This window comes from Botrytis fragariae (genome assembly GCF_013461495.1).
Source record: "Botrytis fragariae strain BVB16 chromosome Unknown tig00000045, whole genome shotgun sequence".
Classification (NCBI taxonomy): Eukaryota; Fungi; Ascomycota; class Leotiomycetes; order Helotiales; family Sclerotiniaceae; genus Botrytis; species Botrytis fragariae.
The window spans coordinates 2581248-2606157 of record NW_023500991.1 but is presented as its reverse complement, the minus strand read 5'-3'; the positions used below and the strand labels follow the sequence as shown (position 1 = coordinate 2606157).

Genomic DNA, 24910 nt, shown 5'->3' with positions numbered 1-24910 from the left:
AATATATTTAGGTATAATAGTAATATTATTGATATTGTTATATTTAAATTTGAATCTATCCATATCTATCAAATACAATAGAAATAGAATATCAGCTTTTATTATATTTTATTCTATTATTTCAAATAAAAGATCTATTTAAAAGAAACTAATAGAAGTAGTTATATTAATGTTATATTATATTATTATTTACCTAGTAGTTATGGGATTATATTCGATATCCTTAATTATCTTTTATATAAAATATTAATTATATTTAATAATTAATCTTTAAGTAGTATTAATATTAATTATAATATTAAAAAACTTATTAATATAATATTATTCAATTTCTATAATTAATATTTCAATTATTAATATATAAATGCTTACCATATTATTGAGAATAATTATTATTTAAGATTTATTATATATATTTATTAATATAAAGAATATTTTAAACACTTCTTTAATATTATTATTATTATTGTTAATAAAATATTAATCAATAAAATAATCTTTATTATTATTATTATTATTCCAATCACTCTCTTATCCCATATCCATAATAAACTAATTATAGCATTTCTAAAAGCTTTTATTATTAAAATTATTATACTTATTATAATAATTTGTTTTAAATTAATCTCTTTTCTTTTAACTATACTTGTAATATCTATAGCCTTTCTTTTTACAACTAGAGAAGTAATAATTATCTTTATCTTTATTAAATAGTACAAAAAAAGATTATTTCTTATTATATTTATTATATAATTTTCGAAAAAAAGAATTCAAGGAATTATTGTTATAAAAATATTGATTAATGAGAAAGGTTTTGGTTATTAATATATATTATTTCAAAAACAATTTTTAATAAAAATCGACTATTTACTTAATTTAATTAATAAAATCTAGAATATTAATATAAAGATTAGATATTGTAATATAATATTTAGGAATATTATTATGTATAAACAAAATCTTAATATAGTATAATTAAATATTATATATATTCTAAAGGATAATATATTGTAAATAGTAAAGATTAATAATTATTTTATTAAACACATCTTGGAGATTTGTATTAGGATTCTTTTCGATATAAATTTTGAAAGTAATATTATTCCATTTAAGAAGTATATTTCTTTGATATTTAGATTCTTCAAAATTCTTTATTATTATATTATATAATTCTTTATACAAATCAGAAAGATTATTGAGATTTACTTAATAAAAGTTTCTAGTTACTTCAAAAAGTATAATTGAAAAAGCTTTCATTATTAATATAATAAGTATAAACACTTTATAATAATATTCATCAAATATAAAGATTTTTAAATCAAATAAATCATTAATATCTTTATATATATTATTATCTTTACAGATTTTTGGAAAATCAATAAAATAACAACTTTGATTATATTAATTATTATTATTACAATCAAAATAATTAAAATAATCCGATTTCCTTTTATTTCCTTTATTATTACTTCTATAATTATCTTTATTATCATTGTTATTAGATTTGTTAAAATCATTTAATAAGTTTTTTAATATTTTTAACAATATAATTTTATTAAAATCTAATATACTTATATTACCTTTCCTTAATGTTTTGTAGTTTTTTAAATCATTCAATTTCTTAATAGAATATGAAATATTATTATTTTCCTTATAATTTCTAAATTTATTATTTTATAGATTTATACCAAATCCAATAAACAAAAAAACCTATTTTGTAAATATAAATAATTATATTCCATTAATTTAATACTCAAGAAATTGATTTTTAATTTAATTATAATATTTCTATTACAAAAAGATTTTTAGGAGAGTATATTCAATATCTATATTAATATTAATATATATATTATAATATTATAAAATCTTATAGAATTAATAAAGTGTTATTCTCTTAATAGCCTCAAAAACTTATTTTTTAAAATTCTTGAAATTATATATAACTATATTTTGAAATAATATATTAATAACTTTAATATTAATATATTTGATATATTTAAACTAGAAATATTTATTAATATATTTATAATTTGTAATTCTAAAAGAAAATCTTTTATAAAACTTTTTTATTATAAAAAGATTTTTTGAAAAAGTATAGTTCTAGGGTTTATTAATAAGAAATATATTAATTAGTTTTTTTGATTTGTTTTTTATATTAGAATTATAGAGAGTATTGAGATTTGAAGATATCTTATTGAATATAAAGAAAGCAAAAAGATTGTATTTTTGATTTTGTAATTAATCGATATTGATTTTGTTGAAGGCTTTTATGATTATAGATGTACCTAATAGTATTAGTAATTGATTAGATTGTTTATTAGTTTATCTAAAGTTAGTATTAAAAAGGGTCCTTTGGCTTATTATAGTATTAGTAATAAAAGTGGAATGGAAAGAAGAGATAAAGAAAGTAAAAGGGAGTAAGAGAGTTCTTTTGAATAATTAGTTGAGTAATTTATAATATCACTAATTAGTATTAATTTAAAAAGAATACAGAAGATATAGTATCTATAAATATAGATCCTAAATGTCTATATTGTATTCTGTCTAAAGAGCTAGCTATATATAAGAAATAATAGGTCTTATATAGATCTACTAAAAGAGCTAATCTCTTTCGCTTTCGCTTAGGGCTTGTAATATAGTAGCTAATAAATTGAAACTATTCACTGTATGATCAACGTTCATATAATATGTGTCCGGTGATATATGTTGAAAGGGCTTATTTGTACCCAGTAATGTATGATATTAATGATATATATATTCGGTGATGTATATACTCCTTTTTATATTATTTAGTAGTATAATAAGAGTATTATATATATATATAAATATATATATATATATTCTTAGGATTTGAATAAAGATTTGAGGTTGATATAAATTTGTATTAGCGTGTAGAATCGTTTATATAATATATAAAGCATTTTGATTAAATGAATTTCTTTGTATTTTTCACTTTTAGATGTAAAATCGATTATCTTTTGGCTTTTTTATTCTTTTCTTGCTTTTTCAATGTCTATTTCAATATGTATATACTTCTTTTTAGTTGTATATATGAGTTACTAGGCTTATAACCTATTATAGGTTATAAGCTAATAATATATACAACTAAAAAGAAGTATATACATATTGAAATATAATATTAAAGAATCTATATTGAATAGTGATCTCTCTTATTTTATATTCAAAAGGAAAAAGATCTCTTTTTTATACTTTTTTTTATTAGTTTAGCTTTTCCGCTTTTATTAATCTCTTATAGATCTCTTTCTAATCTATTCATTCTTTCGAAATAAAGCCCCTTTTTGTTTTCTTTATTTTACAATCGTTTTCGTATTTTATAGCCGTTTTCGAATTAATAATTGTTTTCGGATTAATAGTCGCTTTCGTAAGCTTATAAGCGATGATCATATAATCTGATTATATAATAAGCTAATATTAGATTGAATGCCTTTAAAAAGATATATATATTATATTATTTTTTAATTAAAACAATACTTTATTTATTAATATAATTTAATTTTTTTCTCTGAATATTATATTGATCTATATAAATAATATAAATTTCTAATCAATTATTAGAAATTAGATGATACTAGAATAGTATAAAGGAAGGACGAAGTTCTCATTTATACTATAGAGAGGCTATATATATATCTATGTACGCAGGTGCGCTAGTCTTAGCGTACTATTAGATTTTATATAATAGTTATTATAAAAATAGTATTTATATAACGAAAACCATAACAATGTCAATTGTTTTTAGAATATAATAAAAATATTTATAATTTTTGATTTTATAAATTTTTCTTATTTTTAAATATCATTTCTTAGGGTTAGGGTTAGTTATTTATTATTAAAATATAAATATTAATAAAAGATTAATTTTGGTATAATATCGAAGTGATTTATTTAGTAATATGATTTACTTAGTAATGAATTACATTAATTCTTTTTTGCTCTTTTCTTTTTTCTCTAGTTTTACATCTTAAAGTAGAATTGAATCCTTTTATAATAATTCTTCATATATTTAACTATTCCACGGATTGGAGCGGCAGTTCTTCGGAATAACTGATTACGGCTTCATCCGCTGTACTCTCCCGTGCGAATGAATCTACAAGTAGTACTCAATCATTGTGAATAAAGCAAGGATATACTAGGTGGTGGATGATGATGTACGTAGTATTCTATCGTTCCAGAACTGTAACAAACTTGTACACCTTGGTTATTATCTTTAGAGAAGTGGATCCGGTGGTCCATTGTTGGTATTTTTGGTCTGGTCTGGTCTGACCTTGCGCAATAAAGATAATTTATCTTAATATTTATTATTTTTCGTATTTATTGTAACAAAGTGCGTTGAATGCTATTCTCTGCTTCTTAAAATTTATAATCTTAGAGAGATGAAGAAGGATTTAGATTACAGAATTGAGAATAGAAGGAAAATTAAAAGTGGATCCCTTCCTGAGGCATCATTCCAAGGCCATACGCCAACCTAACAAATTCGTAACGAGCCATGTTGTTACAATTCTTTTAGAATAAGATATAACTTGATTAGAATGTTTTATTTTTACAGGCTATAATATGAGCTCCAGTATAAGGCGTCAATACAAATGCCCGATATAAGATTAGTGTAAACACACACCCAACAGTTGTAAGGGCCCAAAGCTGGATACAGCCCGTCAGTGTCTTGAGGTTCATACAACTTCTTTGTGGACCTTGATCGCGGGCTGCTTGTCCACGACTTTTAAGAGTCTCTTTCCGCGTAGGGCTGGATATCAGCTTCCTGGATCTTTTACACACCTAGAACGACTCGCTGACTGCCGGGACTGCACCCTATCGCCATGAAAAGTCTGGATGGCATGGAAAATGATTTCCTGGAGGATGTTTTTCTTCAAGACAGTCTTTCCCCAACCATTGCAGAACATACAGCACAGTGCAACTCTCTCTTTCATAAATACACGGCTGTGCCAGACATCGTGCCGGATCCCACAATCATAGATGACCAGCTGGCTCGCTTTAAGCTGTGGGCATCAAACATGGATGTTTATGGACCGCTCAATGTGTCGTTGGACTATAGACTCCGATTCAGTCCCACAGTCGTGGAGATCATACACCAGCTGCTGGACGTTATCTACGAGACCTTGACATATTGTAAGTGCTTGATGCACTAGGTTTGCGCGGATCAAACATCAAGGATTCCATGCTAATGGGAGTTTCGACAATAGTGAAGCCAATTAACGACCCACCACAGACTCCGAGCAGAAAAAGACAACGTATATCAGAAATCGGTGGTTCTGAAGTAACAAGGAGACCCGATGACAATGCAACCGATTCGGAAAATGACGCAGATCAAGCCGAAGAGAACATTTCGAAAATCACCGACATAATCGGCGGAACAGTGACACGGCTCTTTCGTCTCTCCAATGCTGTTCGGAGTTCTGCACGAGCCAGCCGGGCTCGTAAGATTGAAAGATACAGAGACGATGAAGAAGCAAACAGCGCCATAGCCGAATTGCGTCTCTACACAGAGTGCTACATCCGTTTCCGATTTCCGATGGCACCAGATTCGCTCCGCTCTGCGTTAGTCGAAGCCAATGCGCTGCGACTTCGACGATTGTATTATCAGCGATCACATCGAAGGCGCATTGGCTTGAGTGTACAGAATACAGAAACCACTCCAAGTGTTATTCATCTACCCAAAATAAAGGAGAGTGCTCCGACTGTACGTTTTGCTTCGAGCGCGCTAACAAAGCCTACGAGCATCAACAAAACACCGGGACTAGCTGACCCCCCACCGGTGCCGGTAACGAATGCAACTACTGCGCAACAAACTGCTGTCGGCCTTTTATACGCAAAATCCACGACTGAGGTTACCCGGGCTAAATCTGTTCTAGTGAATAACAAATTGTCGTTTCCTCCAATACCGCAGACACACGAGTGTCCATACTGCGGTGTCATTATTGAGTTCAAAAACATTGCGAAGTCAATGTTGTGGCAGTAAGCAGATCATTATTATTGATGATACAACATCTAATGTGCACCAGCAATCATGTCATCGGAGATCTGGAGCCGTTCATTTGTCTTTTTGCACACTGCTTGGAAGCGGGTCAACACGGAACCGCTCCACTCACGTTCGAAACGTCGAGAGCCTGGATAAGCCACATGCAGAACGCTCACGGGCATACATGGGAGTGCAGAGCCCCTTCTCACAATCCAATCATCTTTGATCAGGAGATCGAGTATCAGGAGCATTCGATCAAAGAGCATGGCGTGCCTGAAAGGCATGCCGGCACTCTCAGCAATGCAGCACGCAGACCAGTCCTTGAAAAAATACAGGAGTGCCCATTCGGCGACGATTTCCAACTCCCGGAAAAAGTCGAACCTGGCGCAGTCTTCTCGAGCGAAGCTCTTCAGTTACACGTCGCCGCCCATATCAAAGAAATTGCTTTGCTTACATTGCAAAAACTACCTGGCGATGATGACGAAACACCTGAGAACGTCGATAGCGACCAGCCACTAGAAGATGATGGGTCAGGATTTGTAAAGTTGCGTGGATCCATGTACAGTGTACTGGATAGCGAAGCTCTAGACTTCGAGGACGACGGTGAAGCTGCAAATGACATCTCAAGCCTCGACAAAGAGCGCATTAGCCCATCGGTAATCAGACTCGACTCAAACGATAGAGGTGAATCGGAGATGGCAAACCTTCACCAGGTGGTGCAGGCCAACAATTTGCATTTGGCTGGGTACTTTATCCATAGCGGCGCACATTTGAGCAGCAGAGACGATGCTGGTAGGACAGCGTTGCATTACGCTTCCATGGAACTGTCTCACGGTTCTGATATGATGAATCTGCTGCTGGAAAATGGCGGTGAAGACATCATGAACCTAGGTGACAACAATGGTCAAACAGCCTTGCATTACGCGGCGGAGAGAGATTTTATTGATGGCATACGTATCTTAGTTGAGCACGGTGTGGATTCACGTATCACTGACAACTATGGCTTTTCTCCGTACCTCTGGGCTGTGGTTGCTGGACAAATTCGCGCCACTGACGAACTTTTAAGCGGTGGTGCCGATGTCGATTCGGCAAGCGCGGATGGAAAGTCTGCACTGGCTTGGGCAGCCAGTTTGGGCAGATCTTCAATTGTTCAATCGCTTCTGAAGCACGGTGCCAGCATATCTGGGACTGGAAATATGCAGATGGAGCCGATGGGAGAAGCAGCAGCTTCTGGCGACTTTCACACTGTACAATTGCTCCTCACATCTGGTGGAAATCCAGATTATCGTGATCGTGATGGTTGGGCTGCTATACATTGGGCAGCAGAGGAGGGCCATTTGGAGATTGTGCGTTTGCTGTTAAACGAAGGGGCCAACGTCAATACTGTCAGCACTTACGGTACTTCGCCGTTGCACTGTGCTGCAAACGGGGGTCACGTTTCCATTGTGAGCTTACTCCTCCTACAGCGAGCCGACCCACTTAAGTCAACCTGCCACGGTTGGACTGCTCTGCATCACGCGGCCTTCATGGGGCATGCTCACGTTGTCCAGCGCCTTTTAGAGGACGATCGCATAAGATCCAATGCCTCTCAGCAGGACAACCATGGCTGGTCCATTCTTCATCTGGCTGTTCATAGTCAAGATCTAGCTACTGTCAATGTCCTGCTTGGCAGCTCTGTCAATACAGACCTTCGGACTTTGTTCGATGAAAGTGGCCACACTGCAGAAGATTGGCTAGATATTAGCCGTAACTACAGGGCGACTAGGGACTTAGCTTTTGGCAAGTCACGCTGTTGCAGCGTTGTCACAGGCTTACGACAGGCTGTTATCATCGGCAACATTCCTATGATCAACCTCCTCGTCAGACTGGGTCACAATGTTAATGGCACCAATTCCGGTAGAAGAACCGCTCTTTACTACGCTGCGAAAAAGCGTATGCTTTCCGTCATGGATCTGCTTCTCGATAGAGGTGCGGATCCTAATATCCTCCCAGCAGGACGCAAAACTTGGGTAGAGTTTATTTCAGATAAGGATGTTCTACATCGACTCAACGGACCTGGCTACAAAAAGCAAGATAGCCGTATCGCAGGAGATATCGATCTCTATATCAGGCATGAACTTAGAGCGCAAGGTCAGCCCTCTGTTCCGGATCGATCAGCCTCACCTGTACTGGACGATTCAACTTCACCGATACCGAACCAATCTACCTCACCTGTGTCAGACAGATTGAGCTCATCTATGCCGGCTCCGTCAGCTCCATCTTTCCCGGAGCATTCATCTTCAAATTTGCCAATACGCCCACTAGTGCCTTTACACCAAGCCAATGATCGTAAACGCAAAGCGGGGGCAATTCGGTCCGGCGCGACAAGCTTTTGGAACCGGCTGATAAGATAGCGAATCCCGAATTTATTTTCCAAAAGCGAGAGTGGGAAATGACGGTTACATGACTAGGTCATTGATTTGGCTACAATTTTTTCTACTACTTTCCTATGTGAAATGATTTGTAAGAAACGCTATATCTTGCCTTCTAAGGTTTCAGGAGCAGGAAGAACATGGACTCAGCTAAGCAGTGTCCAGAGCATATAATTGAGTTGGTTGAGGTTCTACAATGACCGTGAGAACGGTATTTTTAAGTACATGCTGAAGATATATAAACTAGCTTAAAAGAGTGAAATTGAGGTCTCCGGGAGCTCCTTTAGGAAGTGATATTCCAGTAGCATTTCGGGGTTTCTAATTAGGAATGTTAACCCCCAGCCAAACACTATACGTAGATTCATAGATCGTAAGCAAGTAAACAATCTGTTGACTGGAAGTAGATTTCGAAAATTAAGAGATGGATTCTAGGTAAAGTGGGTTGTTTTAAGTAACTGTCACTATACCAACGCACAACGCGAGATTTGTGTGTACGCGCTAGAGAGCCCACAAAAGAATTTGATAAGGCCCTCACCACTACTGAAGTCTTATTGTATAATAGTTGAAAGAATAAGTATTATAATACACACTAAGAAGTAATCGAGTTTTTCTTCACTTTTAAGCTTTGAATAAATCAAATTATAATACTATTTGAATATTTATATATTGAACTTTAATATACCGAAGTATTGTTAAAGTTATATTTTATTTAAAATTATTTAAATTTCAAATAAAATTATTAGTTTTTTAATTAATTATAATTTAAAGTTCTATATGAAGTCTATAAAAAGCATTAGATATTTTAAAAACTATAAAACTATCAAATTAATAAAATATACGGCAAATTACTCTCATACCCCCCAAATATCATTTAGTTACTCTTATACCCTAAAAATCATATTTGTTTTATTCTCATACCCCTTTAATTCTATTATAGAATTTATTCATTTTAAATTAAATTCTATATTAGAGTAAAAGTAGATTCTATAATAGAAAAATAGATTCTATAATAAGCAATAATAGAGTAGGTTCTATAATATAGTAATTTATAATTATATAATTTTTGTATCTTCTTCAAACTTAGAATCTAATCTTTTGAGATTAGAATCTATAATAGAATCTATAATAGAATCTAAGGAATATAAGAATAAATCACCTTTCAAATTTAGGGTATGAGAATAATTAAATGAAATTTGAAGGGCATGAGAGTAATTTGCCGTAAAATATAATAAAAAGTTTCGAAATTTTGAATTTTAGAGAAATAGTTTAATATCTATTAGAAAATTTTAAAGCAATAATAGATTTAGTTAAAAAAGCAAGTTTTCATTAAAAGTGGGTTTTATACAACTTACCCTTCCAACCATCGTACTTTCACAAACCTTTATATATGCCTATCTTAAGTATGCTCAGATCATATACTTAACACGTGCGTTCCACTCTGTCATATTATGAATAGATCAATTCGTTTATAACTCCAGTTTCTTAGTTAATAAAATATCTCATTTGTGAAATGAACTATGACATAATGGAACAAGGCATATTGGATACAACTATCCCTTAGATGCCACGAGTAGATTCCTTTCAACGCGACGATGAACGCTACGTGGTAGTTCACAAATCAACGATCTGATTTAATATACTCTGAACGCGTGGCAATAAATGCAGATGCTGTCTCACTGTCTGTCTCAGCGTCGCCGCGGGCAGTGCCAAGCCATATTGCTTTCCAATGATCAAGCATTCCACAAGGGCTTTGCACGCCCGCTTCTGAAGCAACCCTGGAGGTTCTTTTGATATTAAGGAACTCATTATCTCTGGGATTGCCTCGCCAATCAGCCATTTGTGGGCGATGGCATTCTCCTGGCACAGTATCAAGCATGATGCAGAGGGTATATTGAGAAAACGATCCTGACCCTTCTCTTGACAACGCCGAGCAAATTGGAGGATACTAGTTAGGAAGAGAAGTAATCTTGGAGAGTCATGGCTCGCGCTGATGAAAACTAGCTCATTGGCGCATGCCTGGTTTACATCGCTGAACAGCTCAATCTCGTGGCTGCTGCCGATATATCCTTCGTAGAATTCTGCGATGACCCTTGAGAAGTATTCGATCGGCCGTGACTCCTTGTTCTCAAGCATGGCGAAGTGCGATGTCAACAGTACCACAATCCGAGCAACGTTCTCTTCTCGGTTGCCACTTTGAATACAAACATCGAAATCGTTCAAAAACTCGCGAACGCCGTAGTGCAAGAACTCCTCTGCGCCTCTGTTGTAAGCGATGGCTGTCCAATGTGAGAAAGCCCTGGCTGTGATGGCATCTCCTTCTCTCCATCCGTGCCTAACAGCTGCAAGTTTAGTTTCAGAGCCGACAACAACTGCGATCACCAGCAGTGCTTGAAGATCTCCGAGAGCGACCGCTCGAAACACTTGCGTCGGCAGGTCGGTCATGGCCACAAGCCTTCTAGGGTTCCTAACAATAACCAGATGGACGAAGAACTCGCGATAAACTTCGGCCCACTGCCGCAGCTCGTCTATTTTATTCTCCTTTACAAGCTCCTGCAGTACAGACATATGCTCCCAACGGTCGAGTGTCACAAGTTTCAGATATAGTGTTGCCACTCGAAGAATGATGGGAAAGCGGAAGGAAAGGCTCAGGGCCTTCATGATCATGCCAACTTTTCGCGACGCCTGCTTGTATCGCGCAAGAAAGATCTGTTCCTGAAGCCCCAACAGCTCTTGCACCCGCTCCTCCAATGGATCCGTAGGTCCTCTCAGTGAAGCGACTCCTAAAGGAGTTGGCAGTTTGTCTACGCGCGCTCCGTGTTCAAGCAATATTTGTATGATTTCCCTTGAATTCGCCTGAATGGCTCGCATCAATGCAGTATCGCCATGCTCAGATTTGCTCTCGAGGTGGGCACCTTGTTTAAGCAGCATAGACACGATGTCCTTGTACTGTGCAGTGACCGCGATATGGAGTGTTGTCAGATTACTTCGATCTTTGAAATTGACATGAGCGCCATGATCAAGCAATAATTTCACCATAGCTCGGTGGCCTCGGTTGACGGCCCAGGAAAGCGGTGTCCTCCCATAATTGTCCTTTCGCGAAATGAGGCCGGGATGCTCGCTGATCAACATCTTGGCCCATTCAACATTGTCAAAGTATGCCGCGAGATGCAACAGCGTGAACGAGGGCGGGTTTCCACCGTTTTTCTCCTGCTCCCAATAGAATTGCCACCATTCGTTACGGACTGGAGAAGAGACTTGGAAGAACGGGCGGGAGAAATCGAATGGTGCATCAAGCACATCAATGGCGTAATGAAAATGTACTGGCCAGTATTGACTTGCATAAGCCAACAGGGTATTACGGCTAGACCTGTCATCAATGCCCCCAGGAGTTTCGTAACCACGTTCTACGTGGGCTAGGCAGGTCCGCATAAGAGCCCTGTGAGTGTCCTGGCTCATGCGGAACATGCTGATCCCTTTGATATTAACTTGATCACTCTGAAAGAACTCCTTCGCTGACTCGTGAACCAGATTGACTACATCTCCTTCAATTTTCACGAGTAGCCCGCAAATTCTAAGCCGATTCTTTATCACTTCAGTTGCTGTAAAGGTACCTGATGATTTGATCTCTGTGGCCACTGTCAATTCATCCACTGTGAGGGGTCGGGCAGCGAGAACAATCCATTGAAAAATAGGGACCAAAGCTTCCTTGTCGTCAATTTGCTGAAGCAGCCGCTGGTAGACCCCACCAAGGCCTTTGGGGACACGACCGAGAATTTCATTAATTTTGTCCCAGTCCCTGCCTAGAAGCTCATTGGCAACGAATCCAACCCATAGAAAGGTACTATCAGCGCCAGCCAACAAGGCCTGTTGAATATGCGCAACCTTTTCTTCAGAAAGATTTTGCTCAGATGCTAGTTCAGCAACTTTGGCGAAAATATATCTCTGGACATCATGCGAAACCTCTGTATCGGAGTCATCTAACTTGATCCGCTGATATTGACCGAGTTTGTTCTCCAAAATAGGTGGCTGGGGTCGAGAGAGAATAATGAGCTTTAGTCGTGGCCTTGATTTTACCCGAGAGTTCGACAAATAACCCCCAATAGTATCGAGAAGCCGCCTGAGCGATTGGCTTTCACATTCGTCTAAACCGTCTAGCACACAGACTATCTGTGAAGACCCACTCTGCCAAAGCAGGGTCAGAAAAACCCTCCACAGGGAGGCTAAGTTAGAAACAGTATATTTGGTCGTTTCGGTTCCCTCAAAGGAGTGCTTGATATATTGTGCCAGATGTGGACAAAGATTGATCCATTGATGTATAATGCCTCTCATGATGGTCAATGCGCTGTTGCGGTTCTTATCACGATTACTACAGAAGTAGTAAAGGAGAACATTTCCGGCGGCGTCAATCACTGGCTGTAGTACTTCAGTAATATAGATTGCCAGCATGGTCTTTCCTTTTCCGGGACCACCTGAGATCCAGAGGAGTGGCTGACCGGCGTCTGCCAGCCATTCTTGATAGCTGGGGTGTTGCGTAAGCCATTCGCAGGTGCCGTCAACTCTACGCCCTTTCAATGCAATAAGTGATTTTCGGTCAACTTCGGGTCTGGTCAAGAGCAAAGCGTCAAGCACCGGCCTGGCCTCGACATATCTACTTGTTGCAAGAGGTATCACCTTGGGAACTGCGGGAATAAAGGAAAGAACCTCTTTTGCGTATGCTGCAGCAGCTACCGCGGCGTAGGCGTGCCAGAGCTCGCCACTGTGTGAATCTGCATAATCGCAAATTCCTCGTATGACTAAGTACTGGGCGACATCCTTCAGGCCAGCTGCCTCCGTCTCCCAACAGAGGATGTTTTGCTTACGCGCCAATTTATCCCGAATCGCTCCGTCGCGCATCCAATGATGACTGGACGCAATCAGTCCATAATGAACTCTAGGGTCATGGTTCTCACGTGGTTGCCGGGGTCGGATCATATCCGGGTTGCAATGATTGCATCCGTTTTCTTCGGATGTGATGATCGTATGTTCACAATTCGGGTCAAAGAGAATGTCTTGCACGGAGCCTGGATGGACAAAGGTGACAGGGTCTTTCCGTATGATCTTGGAGATGTACTGGGACATCTGACTTTCATCGAAAATGGCGGCTGTCTCGGCCTTGCCTATAGCTGTGAGAAGTAACGGTGTTGGCTGAGCTAACACTCTGCCGCGAATAGACTCATCTTCCGCTCGCTTCCCGTTCGCGTCGTATTGGGCGACACCCGGCCAGCCAGCTGCCGATCTGCTTACAACGATATCGCCAAGACGAATATCCACCTTCGTTTCTGGCACTCCTCCCGCAATTCCAACCATCAGTCTGAACCGAACAGATGGGAAACTCGCGTGCAGCTGTGTAGCTATGCCCGCTACTGATGTCTTACCATAAACGCCGACCTTCGGATATGCAACAACGACATTGTGACTTTGGAGACTCCCTAGAATATAATTATTGTTGTTGTCCAAATTCTGATACCAAGGTAGGTTGTCATGAATGCGATCAAGTGTCGCTTTAGCTGCTGCTACCTCTATGGGCAGCGCGCAAATCCATCCAACCAAGTAGTCGTCACGGGACGCCATCCTCAGGCAGAGCTCAGATCCACAATGAGACAGCAAAGAATGATAGTGTCGATTGCTGTCTTACTTTGTAACTATATTCTAATTTGATATGGCAACTTATGATTCAGCGGCCTTGCGTTTGTAGATGCTCATGAGATTGGCGATTTTTTAAGAGAGATCGGAACTCACTCCTCCAGCCTTTCTGAATACAATTCATAGGTACTGCTATGGCACAGGCGACTTTTACTGTAGCACTGTCGCATTGGTGTGGCACGAGTTGTAGTAAGTGGATACAATTAGGAGATTGTTTTGAATACGATTTATATCAATCACCTAAACCGTTTAAGGTATAGAAAAATTAAATACCTTGGATCTACATTAAAAGTTTTTATATACAATTATAATAAATGTTATAACAAATACCGAAATGACATTCTTTCCTTAATTAATATGTAAAATGATACTACGTAATAATGAAATAATACTTTTGTATTATATAAAAGTCTAGTAGACAGTAAAACCTTTAAAACTTTTAAAACTTTAATATGTTTAATATCTTCTAATATTATATTAAATAAAATAAGAATTAGTAGCTAGACTAAGTTTTTAGGGTTCTTTTAGAGCAAAATATTTAATTGTTAAGTTATAATTGAATAAAGTTATTTGAAGTACTAGAATAAAATAATAGTATAGGTAGTATTCTAGAGTTAAAAGTTAATATTGTTATTAGAAATAGACAGCAAGTTACGTATAATATTATAATATAACGATATTATTTAAGTCTATATATAGTAAGATAAACACGTGAAAGGTTTTATATGCTTGGGCACGGACCATATCACGTGCTTTCTAACAATTATAATCAAGTTATATTCTCTTCTTATTTAATCGATAATTAATTTATTTTTGTTAGGAATATTATTATATATAGCCTTAGTAAAAAGAATCCTGGTATTATCAAGATACTATATTCAGGTCTATAATATAATATAATAGAGCTATAATAGTCTATATAGATATATCTCCCTTTAATATTGAAAAATATCAGAGTGTTATAGGGTTGATACTAGCTCTTCCGGATCCTGATTCTATTAGATTATATATATAAGAGTAAGGTAAAACTATCGGTTTTACCTCCTGGTCTCTTAGGTTTATAGCTCAGCGGTAAAGCATCTAAATACTCTCAGATTATAATTACTTATTATACTAATGAAATAATACTCTCGATTCTATATTTATTATTCTATATGAACTATTATCTACCTCAACACCTCCTTACAATTTTATATAATAATTTTAAACAAAAATTTACTATTAAACAGTCTTAATTATAATTAATATTTACATATATCTATATTTTATTTTATTAATTGATTTAGAGTTGTATATTAAAGAGAATAAATATAAGTACTCTTTGAATACTAATTGAAACAAATAAACAAATTTTATATATTACTTAAAAAAAGAATATCATTTCTAGTATTTATAATAAATTTAATTATAAACTTGTTATCATATAATAATAATAATTATAAGATGTTAAAGTAGATAATAGTTCATATAAGATAATAATTATAGTATCAATAATATTATTTCATTAATATAATAAATAACCTTCACCTTCTTTTAATACTTAAAGGAGATATATCTATATAGACTACTATAGTTCTATTATATTATATTATAGACTTAAGTATAGTATTTGAATAATATTAGAATCCTCTCTATTAAGGTTATATATAATAATATTCCTAATAATGATTTCATCTAGATAATACTTAATCGTCTTATTAATGAATAATAATTATATAAATCAATTTAAAGATATTACTATTAATATTAAATGAGTTAATCTACGTTAAGAGATTGTTATATATAATTAAATAAGCGTTGTTTTGTAGTATTAGTAGAGGTACTATGGAAGCTACGACTAGGGTTATATGGAAATGAGTAGAAATTTTTCGAAATAATTCAAACCAAATTTCAAATAGGAATTTAATAAGATTATAATTAATTATGATTCTTATAATTATAATATAGAACTAATAACTATTTTGAATATAAAGCTTTATATTATAATAAAACTTATTTCTTTATATAGATCTTTATATTTTATAATGTCATGCTAAAAGTGACGCCACTAATAGCCTTAGACTAATTGGGTTTATATAGGCATTTCTTCTATGATATACCCCCGAGATTACTGACTAGCTGGTTATAGACAGTAATCTCTTTGTACTAGCCTCATTGAGTTATATATACGCAAATCTCTTCCTATACCCTTTTGCTACCAAATCTAGATTCTCTTATTGAATACATCTAATAGGCTGTATGGATATAGGGGCCTAGAGCAATATCTACATCTTATCTCTAATAGGCCAGGATTAGAGGACCAAAGTGGGCCTGATAGAATGCTTTCTTATAAGTGGGTCCACCAAAAACCCTGTAAGAGAGCACAGTGAAGTAAAGAATAATACTATTAAACTATAAACGTATACCGAGCTTATAACTATTATGTTAAAAGTGACGCTACTAATAACCTTAGACTAATTGGGTTTATATAGGCATTTCTTCCGTGATATATAAATTAATAAATCAATTACTATAAAGCCGATCTCAATAAATCGATTTTCTAACCATATAATATTTAATCTTATAATTTATAATAATATTATTACTTATTTAATCTATATTTATTAACTAATCTATAATTATTATTTATTTTATATTTATTATTAAAAAAATTAATAAAAATAGATATTTATCTTTTCTTAATTATTAATTACTTATTTAATTAATTTTATTTTTAATTACCTTTTAATTCTATAATTTTTAAAATATTTTGTTTGTAGGTCCCAATATTAAGTACTTGTATTTATATTATAATCCATATTATAGTACGGGTATCTCCATAATAGGCAGGTCTTTTTATAATTGAAAGATTATAAATCTTTGCGATGATTACTATGGTTAGAAGAAGTAGTTACAAGGTTATTTCTTCCTTTTAGGAGCATCAAGATGCCTCCGCACGCCCCTCCATGATAAGCTGTAACAGGGCCCCAGAATATTTGGGAGATTATGTCCTGCCTCGCTTCTGCATGTGCACCATGACCAGCCATCGTGCTAGGCCATGTTCGTAACCCTACAATATGTCTCCCAGCCTTTCACAAAAGAGCAGGTTTGAATCTCAATGAAATGTTCGTATCTACCAATATAGAATATAAAATCATGAATAATGATGATTCTCAGGGCCTACTGAAGACCGTGCTTGGGTTCTTCGCCCGGAAACGACCGGAAAAATCAACGCCCGCGTCATTGAGATCGCGGACACATGATGCCTGGCTACGGACGGATGCATATCTACAGCATGATAGCGATGGATTTGGTGAAATTGATCCTGGGCGCCTTGCGAAAACACTACGCGCATTCGAAGACTATGTTCAAAATGACTCTGATCGAGAATCAGATTCCGTGAGTGCACCTGATATATGACAAGCTCCAGTTTCTCAGCCTTTTACTTCCGGCCCACTAACGCAACGTTGCGGAGCAGAATTTATCGCACGATGTGCCTTATCCAAAGCTCCAGACGATGCGCAGCATGATCGAGGGTCCGACTTATGATTCGCGATTCAATGCAGGCACTACCATTCGCGTTAGTAAACGAAAACGAGAAAGTGACGCTGTCATTCAGGAGCTTTCAAATTTAGACAACGAGGCAAAGAAGCGTCGAGTTCTTCCTCGTGAAGAGCCAAATGCTGGCGACAATCTCGAAGACCCCGATGCTGACTTCGCCATACTAATGAGGAGACATCTGTTGTCCTTAGACAATGCGCTACGAAAAAACTGGATATGTGTTTGTCAGAAGTGTTCAGGGCTGAGCGTGAGACTTTCAATGCCTCAACAGAAGCAGGGTTTCAAAGTTGAGACGTCCTTCGAAGTGTTTTTTGGAGTACGCTCCCTACTTGCAACTACATTGCAAGAAGCGAAAATAACGGTCAAGTGAGCTTTTGAAACTTCGTGCGACGACATGAACTAACAATTTCGCGGTAGAGACATAAAAGAAAACAGGACAAGGAGCGCATCTGAGCCTACGGCCAGCAGTACACCAAATTTTGCCCACATATGCCAAACCATTACAGAATCCCTCGGTCAGCGAAATTGCTTGCACTTGGCGCTTGAGAACGGGATATTCCAGAGGCTTCGTCCGCAGCCAATGACCTTTAGTGGTGATCGAATGTCTCGAACAGTATCCTTGTCGGCCTTATTCAATCGCCAACAAGAATTACGTGGTAGTTCATCCGCGTTGCCGCTCAAGGGGAAGCGAATCTTGGCCGTTACGCTAGCTACAGCGCTCCTCCCATTCTTGGAAACACCGTGGCTGCAGCCTTCATTCAATCACTCTAAAATCCTATTCTTTCAGCCACTGCAGGATGGGGAGCTCCCCAACATCACAAAACCTTTTCTGGCCATGGGGCATATTCCGGTTGTCTCGGCCGGCAAGACAGACGTGGAAGTCAGTTCCGACAGCTACAAACATATGGTTCATCCCAATGCTAGTGTACTAGCACTAGGTATACTCTTGTGTGAGCTTCAGTATTGCACGCCTGTGGAGCTGATGCAAAAGGATAAGTACCCCACCAGGAACGTCAATACTGATTATTATACTAGCCTTGATATGCTTAACACTCTAGAAGTTGACGCTGGCGTAGACTACTATCTTGCTACGAAGGCATGCCTGCAGTGGGAATACTACCCCCCTGGACAGCAGGCTGATTTCGAATCTGTCAGCGTTCAACGGCTCTTCTATCAAAATGTTGTCAAACGACTCGAGGCCGAGATATTCAAATCGTGGAGTCTTCGAATAGAGGATTTGAGCACGTTCGATTCTCGAGAGAATGAACTTTGCTGGGGCTCCATTGGTCGAGAAGTCGTCCGCAATCAAGCAGACAAGACAGATCCCTCTGATACAAATAGCGGAGCACAGGCTATTCCGCATCTTCCGAGTCTTGACGTCACGTCCATGAGCCACCCATCACTGAACTCACATATGGTGCTAAGGATGCCGGTTCAGCCTTCTCTGGGACCGCAAATCCACCGACAGCTCGCCGAACCTTCAACGAAAAGCTTGTACTTTTTCGACGCAAGCCACCACACGGGTTATGAGCAAGAGTAACGAGTTTTCCAGTGGTCATGATGATTTACTGTACTAATGGCCTGGCAGGAATCATCTTTCGCAAAAATGGATGGACAGTCTTCTGTCCTCGATTCATCACCATGTTGATCCTTTCAGTGCTGTCGAAGCAGGGCGCGAACCGGTGCGAATAGCAATTTTGGATTCTGGATTTGACCCCGAAAATCCACTTCTGATGACTGAGGACCAGCGACTAGATCCACGAATCAAGGCTGCGCAAAGCTTTGTAAATCAAACAGAATCAGACGACATTCAAGACGAGATCGGGCATGGCACTCATGCTCTTGGTCTCTTGCTCCAGGTTGCCACATGCGCAGAGATTTACATCGCCAGAATTGCGCATCGAGAAACTTTGAATCGCAACACTTACGATGACATTGCAAAGGCAAGGCTGGCACTATGCAGGCTCTTTTTGTAGGTTGAGCTAATCATTTATATAGGCCATTAACCACGCAGTTTCTGAATGGAAAGTGGATATTATATCAATGTCCTTTGGAATTCGTGAATACAACGAGCCGATGAAAACAGCTATATCTAATGCACTACACAGTCAGACATTATTGTTCGCTGCGGCATCGAATGACGGAGCAAATCTTGGCAGAGCTTTTCCAGCAAAATATACCGGCGTCTTTTGTATACACTCAACTGATGGAAACGGTAATCCTTCTGCTTTCAACCCAACAGCAGACGACAAAGACGTTAATTTTAGTCTACTCGGGGAGCATGTCTCTTCTCACTGGCCAGCTGGTAAGAACGGCTACAATCAACCTGTCAATACTCTGTCGGGAACATCAGTCGCAACACCAATCGCCGCTGGGCTTGCCGCGTCGGTTCTGTCCTTTGTCCGGCAGCAAGAACGGCGCGTCACTTCAAGAAACGAGTTGCTGGGGCCGTGGCTGAAAGATTCTCATTCGATGGATGCGGTTCTAAAGAGCATGGTCAAACAAACGAGGGGCGCAGGATATGACTACGTCACGCCTCATGTCATCTTTGATAAAAGTTCGACAAGAGAGCATGTTTACGACAGGCTCAAGGATATCAAAAGACACATGTATGACTAGAAGTCCAGGAATGATCCAGTCAAATTCAATCTGTACACAGTTCACTTCATCTCAATTGTGTTTCAAAATTTGTTTACATGAATTAAGCCGGGACGCAATAGACACTACCATTCTCGGTCAAATCATGAACTTCTTTTGCAGTGTTGATAGTCGACCCATCCACCTCCTCAACCAAAATAGATGCGTCTTCTTCTTCTTGTCCACCAATATCCAGAAAGGCGCCCTTGTTGTACTCTTCAACCTTCAGTCTCCGTCCAAATTTAAGTCTTTTCACGCGGAAGGCAAACACAAATTCAGAATCACGATTGAATTCGGTCCCATCATCAATCATGCTGATCCAGTGGCCTTTGGGGCCAAACGTTGTACCTAGCGCAGTCACATCGACACCAATATTCCCTGTAATCGACGTACTCTGTGAAGTCGAGTATTTGATTCTCGCGCCTTTGACGAGCTTCAGGCCCGTGACAAGGTAGAGCGAGACAACAGGTGCGAATCTTTGCTTGGGCTCCCTCAGCCACGTTTGCACGGCAAGTGCTTTGATTGATTCTTCTACATATTCTTGTGTCGGTTCAAATGCTAGAGTCGTCACCGTGTTAAACGCGAACGCATTTGCCCTTTTGTTCGAGTGCTCAACGTCAACTTCAGGGCCAAATGGTAATCCACCGGTAGCCAGCTGTAAAAATTGTGCATAAACACCCAAACCAAGCCCTTTCTCTGTTGAAATGGTCTTCTTCCAATCGTTCTCCACCACAGGTGGGATAGCGTCGGCCACGACAACAACTCTTCCTCTATTCAGCGGGTATTGCGGTGCAGACGTGGAGCGGATGATGGATCCAAGACATAGCGGGCCTGCTGGTGGTGGATGGATGAAATCCGATGTTGGACACAGAAAATACGTCTTTGTGAAAGCCATTGCTTCAAGTTGAGGATTCAGGTTAGAATTGCAGGCTTTTCTTTGGGCTTTCAGAACCCTGAACTCTTGTAGTAATAAAATTTATTAAATTTTTTTTAATGCTTTTCTAAACTTTCCTTCTTATATACTTGACAAAACTCCAGGTTATTTGTAGTCTTGCCAGAACTCTCGACTGCAGCTGTCCTTGAATAGAAGTACTCTCAGCGTCACGGGCTCACTACCCGTTCCTAGCTAGCTAAGTGAAGTTGCCTCAGGTTACTCTCCTCCTATATAGTCGTTGCTCCTTAGCAACCACCTTTTCTTCTTTGTAGAATATCAACATATCCACCCTAGTCCTACTAGTTACCACCGCACCGTGATACTCAGGGTTTGAGCACCCTGTCGCACCGGCTTACCCCTTTTTGCTTGGTACGCATTGGTTCCTTTACATCTTCTTGAGAACCCTGTTACTGTTGAATCCTCATCACGAATATATATATTCATAAGCATATGAGTGACCCCTTAGGTGCCACGAATCAGACCGAATTTTTTGTATAGAGATTAATAAATCAACTAAGATATCAAAATTCTAGAGTCTCTATTCAAATTTAATTTTTATTTTATAATATTACTATGATTCTGATGATATTCAATATAATTATCCAATATTTGTAATTAAGGTTTGTAATTTATTTTATCTCTTTAAAATCAAAGAGAAAGATCTAAATATCAATTATATATTATTATTTAATTTATAAATTATAATCTTTTTGCTATTAAAATAAAAATATTTGAAGATTATAAATACAATAATAATAACAGTCTATAAAAATATCAGTATTGAAATAAGTATCGATAGAATAATTTCAAAAATAAGTCATCGATACGGTTTAGTCGGAATGAAAAACTTCGAGTGCGTTTGATGTTACGACAGACTTGAAGCGCGACCAGTAGAATCAATTCAATTTCAGGGGGGGCTTGAAGTAGTGCAACCTGCAAAATGGGTTAGATAGCCCCGAGATTGGAGGCTTTTTAACCCCTGGGGGAAGAGCCTTTGTGGTGATAAATGGTAACTTACAATCTTGATCGATCATATTTGATTTCAGGGGCGTGATTTGTTTCAAAGCGTGTGATCTGAATGGTCGAGGCAAGTCGTTGAAGTAGAATGGTATGGGATAGCCGCCGACTTTGCATATCAAAACTGAGGTGGCAAAGCTGGGCCGCGTACCTGCATGCATGCCTGCACCTTGCCCTACCAATAACATTTCATTCACACACACCACACCGAGATTCCTTGCGCCCGTCGACCCTCGAATGCTGATCTGCATTTGCAGTTATATTTCGATACAGTGCAGTCCAAGAGATCATTGCTTCTATTTGTCAAGATTAGAGCTACGTCTAGGAATGGAATATTGGATTGTGCGAGGTAATATAAACATGGTATTCTGTACCTCGGCTGTTCTCAGCCAACTTGCATCGTGATCAGGTCGGTATGCCCGACCACATTGTGGACCCGTTAAAATCTCCTGATACTACGCCACAATCTATGCGAGGATATAACCCAACATCCGTTTTCCATTCCACACTATCGTAATATGGTGTTAATGTCTTATCTTCCCTACTATTCTATCGTATCTTCTTTACCCCATTTAACCGTGCTCTTGCCCTCCCCTCGGCAATCCAGCCCTGAGGTATCCTCTAACCTCATCTCTATCATCCAGGTGCTTCTTCGTCAGCATCGCTCAGACATTTCGGGAGAAACATCATGTCAGCAGCAGAACTCAAAAAGCGGCAAGTGCCACAAGTCGATATGAGCACCACGAACGGCGGCACGAATCAGTCAAGAGCTAAAGCTAAAGCACGAACCATAACGTGCCAGGAGATATCTGAATGGCAGTTCGACAACAAGTATATCCTCAGTGGTTATCGACGAGAGAAAGCCGACTATCTGGAAATCTTCACCAGCCTGACCTTTTTGCACAACGAGACTTGTAATGTGTACACTCATCTGGTCGGGGCAGTACTCCTTCCACTCATAGCGTCCATCTTCCTGCGCTTCCTGGCCGAGCCTCAATTTCACAATACATCGGGTTGGGACTATGCGATGTTTGGAATCTACTTTTGGTGTGCGGAGATTTGTTTGATCTTAAGCACGCTTTACCACCTGATGCTACCCCATTCGCACCCCGTAGAACAGTTCTGGCATGGAATGGATCTGCTTGGTATTGTCATTTTGACAGTGGGCACCTTCTCTTCCGGCATCTACTATGTATTCTTCTGTGAAGCGAGCTTGCAAAAATTACACTGGGCTATTGTTAGTCTCTCCCTGCAAACGTCGCCATTGACCCCACCCTCCGCCTGTGCAGCCGGGTCAGATCTTACAACACGCTGACATGAAATACAGATCTTAACCACGGGCACTACCACCGGTGTTCTGATCTCGCATCCCTCGCTTCGAACGCCGCGCTTGCGGAAAGTAAAGGTGGGGGCATTTGTCATTTTTGGTGCTTCATCGTCCATCCCCCTGCTTCACGGAGTTCAGCGATACGGGCTCGAATACATGCTCCAGTATGCGGGAATGAAATGGTATCTGCTCGAGCTTAGTTTCTATGGCGCTGGAGTTAGCCTGTACGCGGTATGTCTTCATGTTCGCTGCATTTCTCATCCTTCAACAGGCAAGAATTTTGACAAAATTTGCAGTTACGGATACCAGAGCGTTTGGCACCAGGTACATTTGATATTTGGGGAAGCTCGCACCAGATTTTCCATGTCGCTATCTTATGCGCAATGTACACACACCTGACTGCCTTGCTACAAGGTTTCACAAGTTACCATACATTGGATATATGTCAGCGTTAGGGTGTTTGTATGTGAGGGTTAGAACCATTGTATAATCAGGCAGTCTACTGGTTTGGAAAACTGCTCAATGGCTTCGCACTGCTCTGCTGAGAATATTAAATTGAAGAGACAAGGATATTCTAAGGTGTTAGGAGCCACTGTACGGAAGCACTTGGAGGGGTTTGAGCACCGGTATAAGACCGGCGCGCATTGAACTATGAATTAAAAAATTTCGGGTTCGCCAAATTGCGTGCGAATTGAATAAAATGGTTAAAGAGTGAAAACGAAATAGAGAATTCTCTTACTTGGTCGCTTTGTAGCCCTCTTCTTTCTTGGTGAAGACATTGTGAACTTGTTTGTATGTACGGATCCAAGTGATCAATGAATATATGCAAGTTTCACTAACTCCGAAGCAGTCTTGCGCAGGTAGTCAAAAACGGGTAGATTTTTGATGTTCTGAAATTGATTTGGCAGTAAAGAGGAGAAGATGTGATGCGACGCCCGAACTGATTCTTATATATAAGTTTGGACAATAGTTCAGGAGAGAATTCTATATATAACAAGATGCGATTTACATATAATAATATAATGAATTTGCGAATTGAGCAGAATAATGAACAATAGTGTCACGGGTTCAATACGTAGTTATGTGGATGCCTTAGGCATCCGCCCTCCATATAGTCGGCGCCTCTCCGCCTCCTTCACTCCTTGTAGAATATCATACATCTTACCTAGTACCTATCTCTTGCACCGTGATAAATAGAATGATTGATAAAGATATGTTTTTTGACAAAGACGCTGGAGAAAATTCCTTTAGCTCTAGCGCCTAATCACTCTCAAGTGACCAGCAAAGTCGAAATCTTAGCCTGTATTTCGGCGCTGGCTACGAACCTTTGGTTGCAATAATATTATAAAGCCAATGAGATTAAAGCA

General features: G+C 38.2%; 2 protein-coding genes across 2 annotated transcripts; one reads left to right on the top strand and one right to left on the bottom strand.

Moving 5' to 3' along the window:
* Positions 1 to 11993: 11993 nt before the first annotated feature.
* Bfra_003968 (putative ankyrin repeat-containing protein) lies at positions 11994 to 14016 on the bottom strand (the record flags this gene model as incomplete). The annotated part of the gene is made up of 3 exons (XM_037334373.1): positions 11994 to 12005; positions 12058 to 12432; positions 12640 to 14016. 3 exons carry the CDS (start codon positions 14014 to 14016, stop codon positions 11994 to 11996), a joined length of 1764 nt encoding a protein of 587 aa, XP_037194460.1.
* Positions 14017 to 22904: 8888 nt separating this feature from the next.
* Positions 22905 to 23998, top strand: Bfra_003967 (putative hemolysin-iii channel protein izh2 protein; the record flags this gene model as incomplete). The annotated part of the gene is made up of 3 exons (XM_037334372.1): positions 22905 to 23453; positions 23544 to 23774; positions 23840 to 23998. The coding sequence occupies 3 exons, from the start codon at positions 22905 to 22907 to the stop codon at positions 23996 to 23998; spliced, it is 939 nt and encodes a 312-aa protein (XP_037194459.1).
* Between the last annotated feature and the right edge of the window lie 912 nt (positions 23999 to 24910).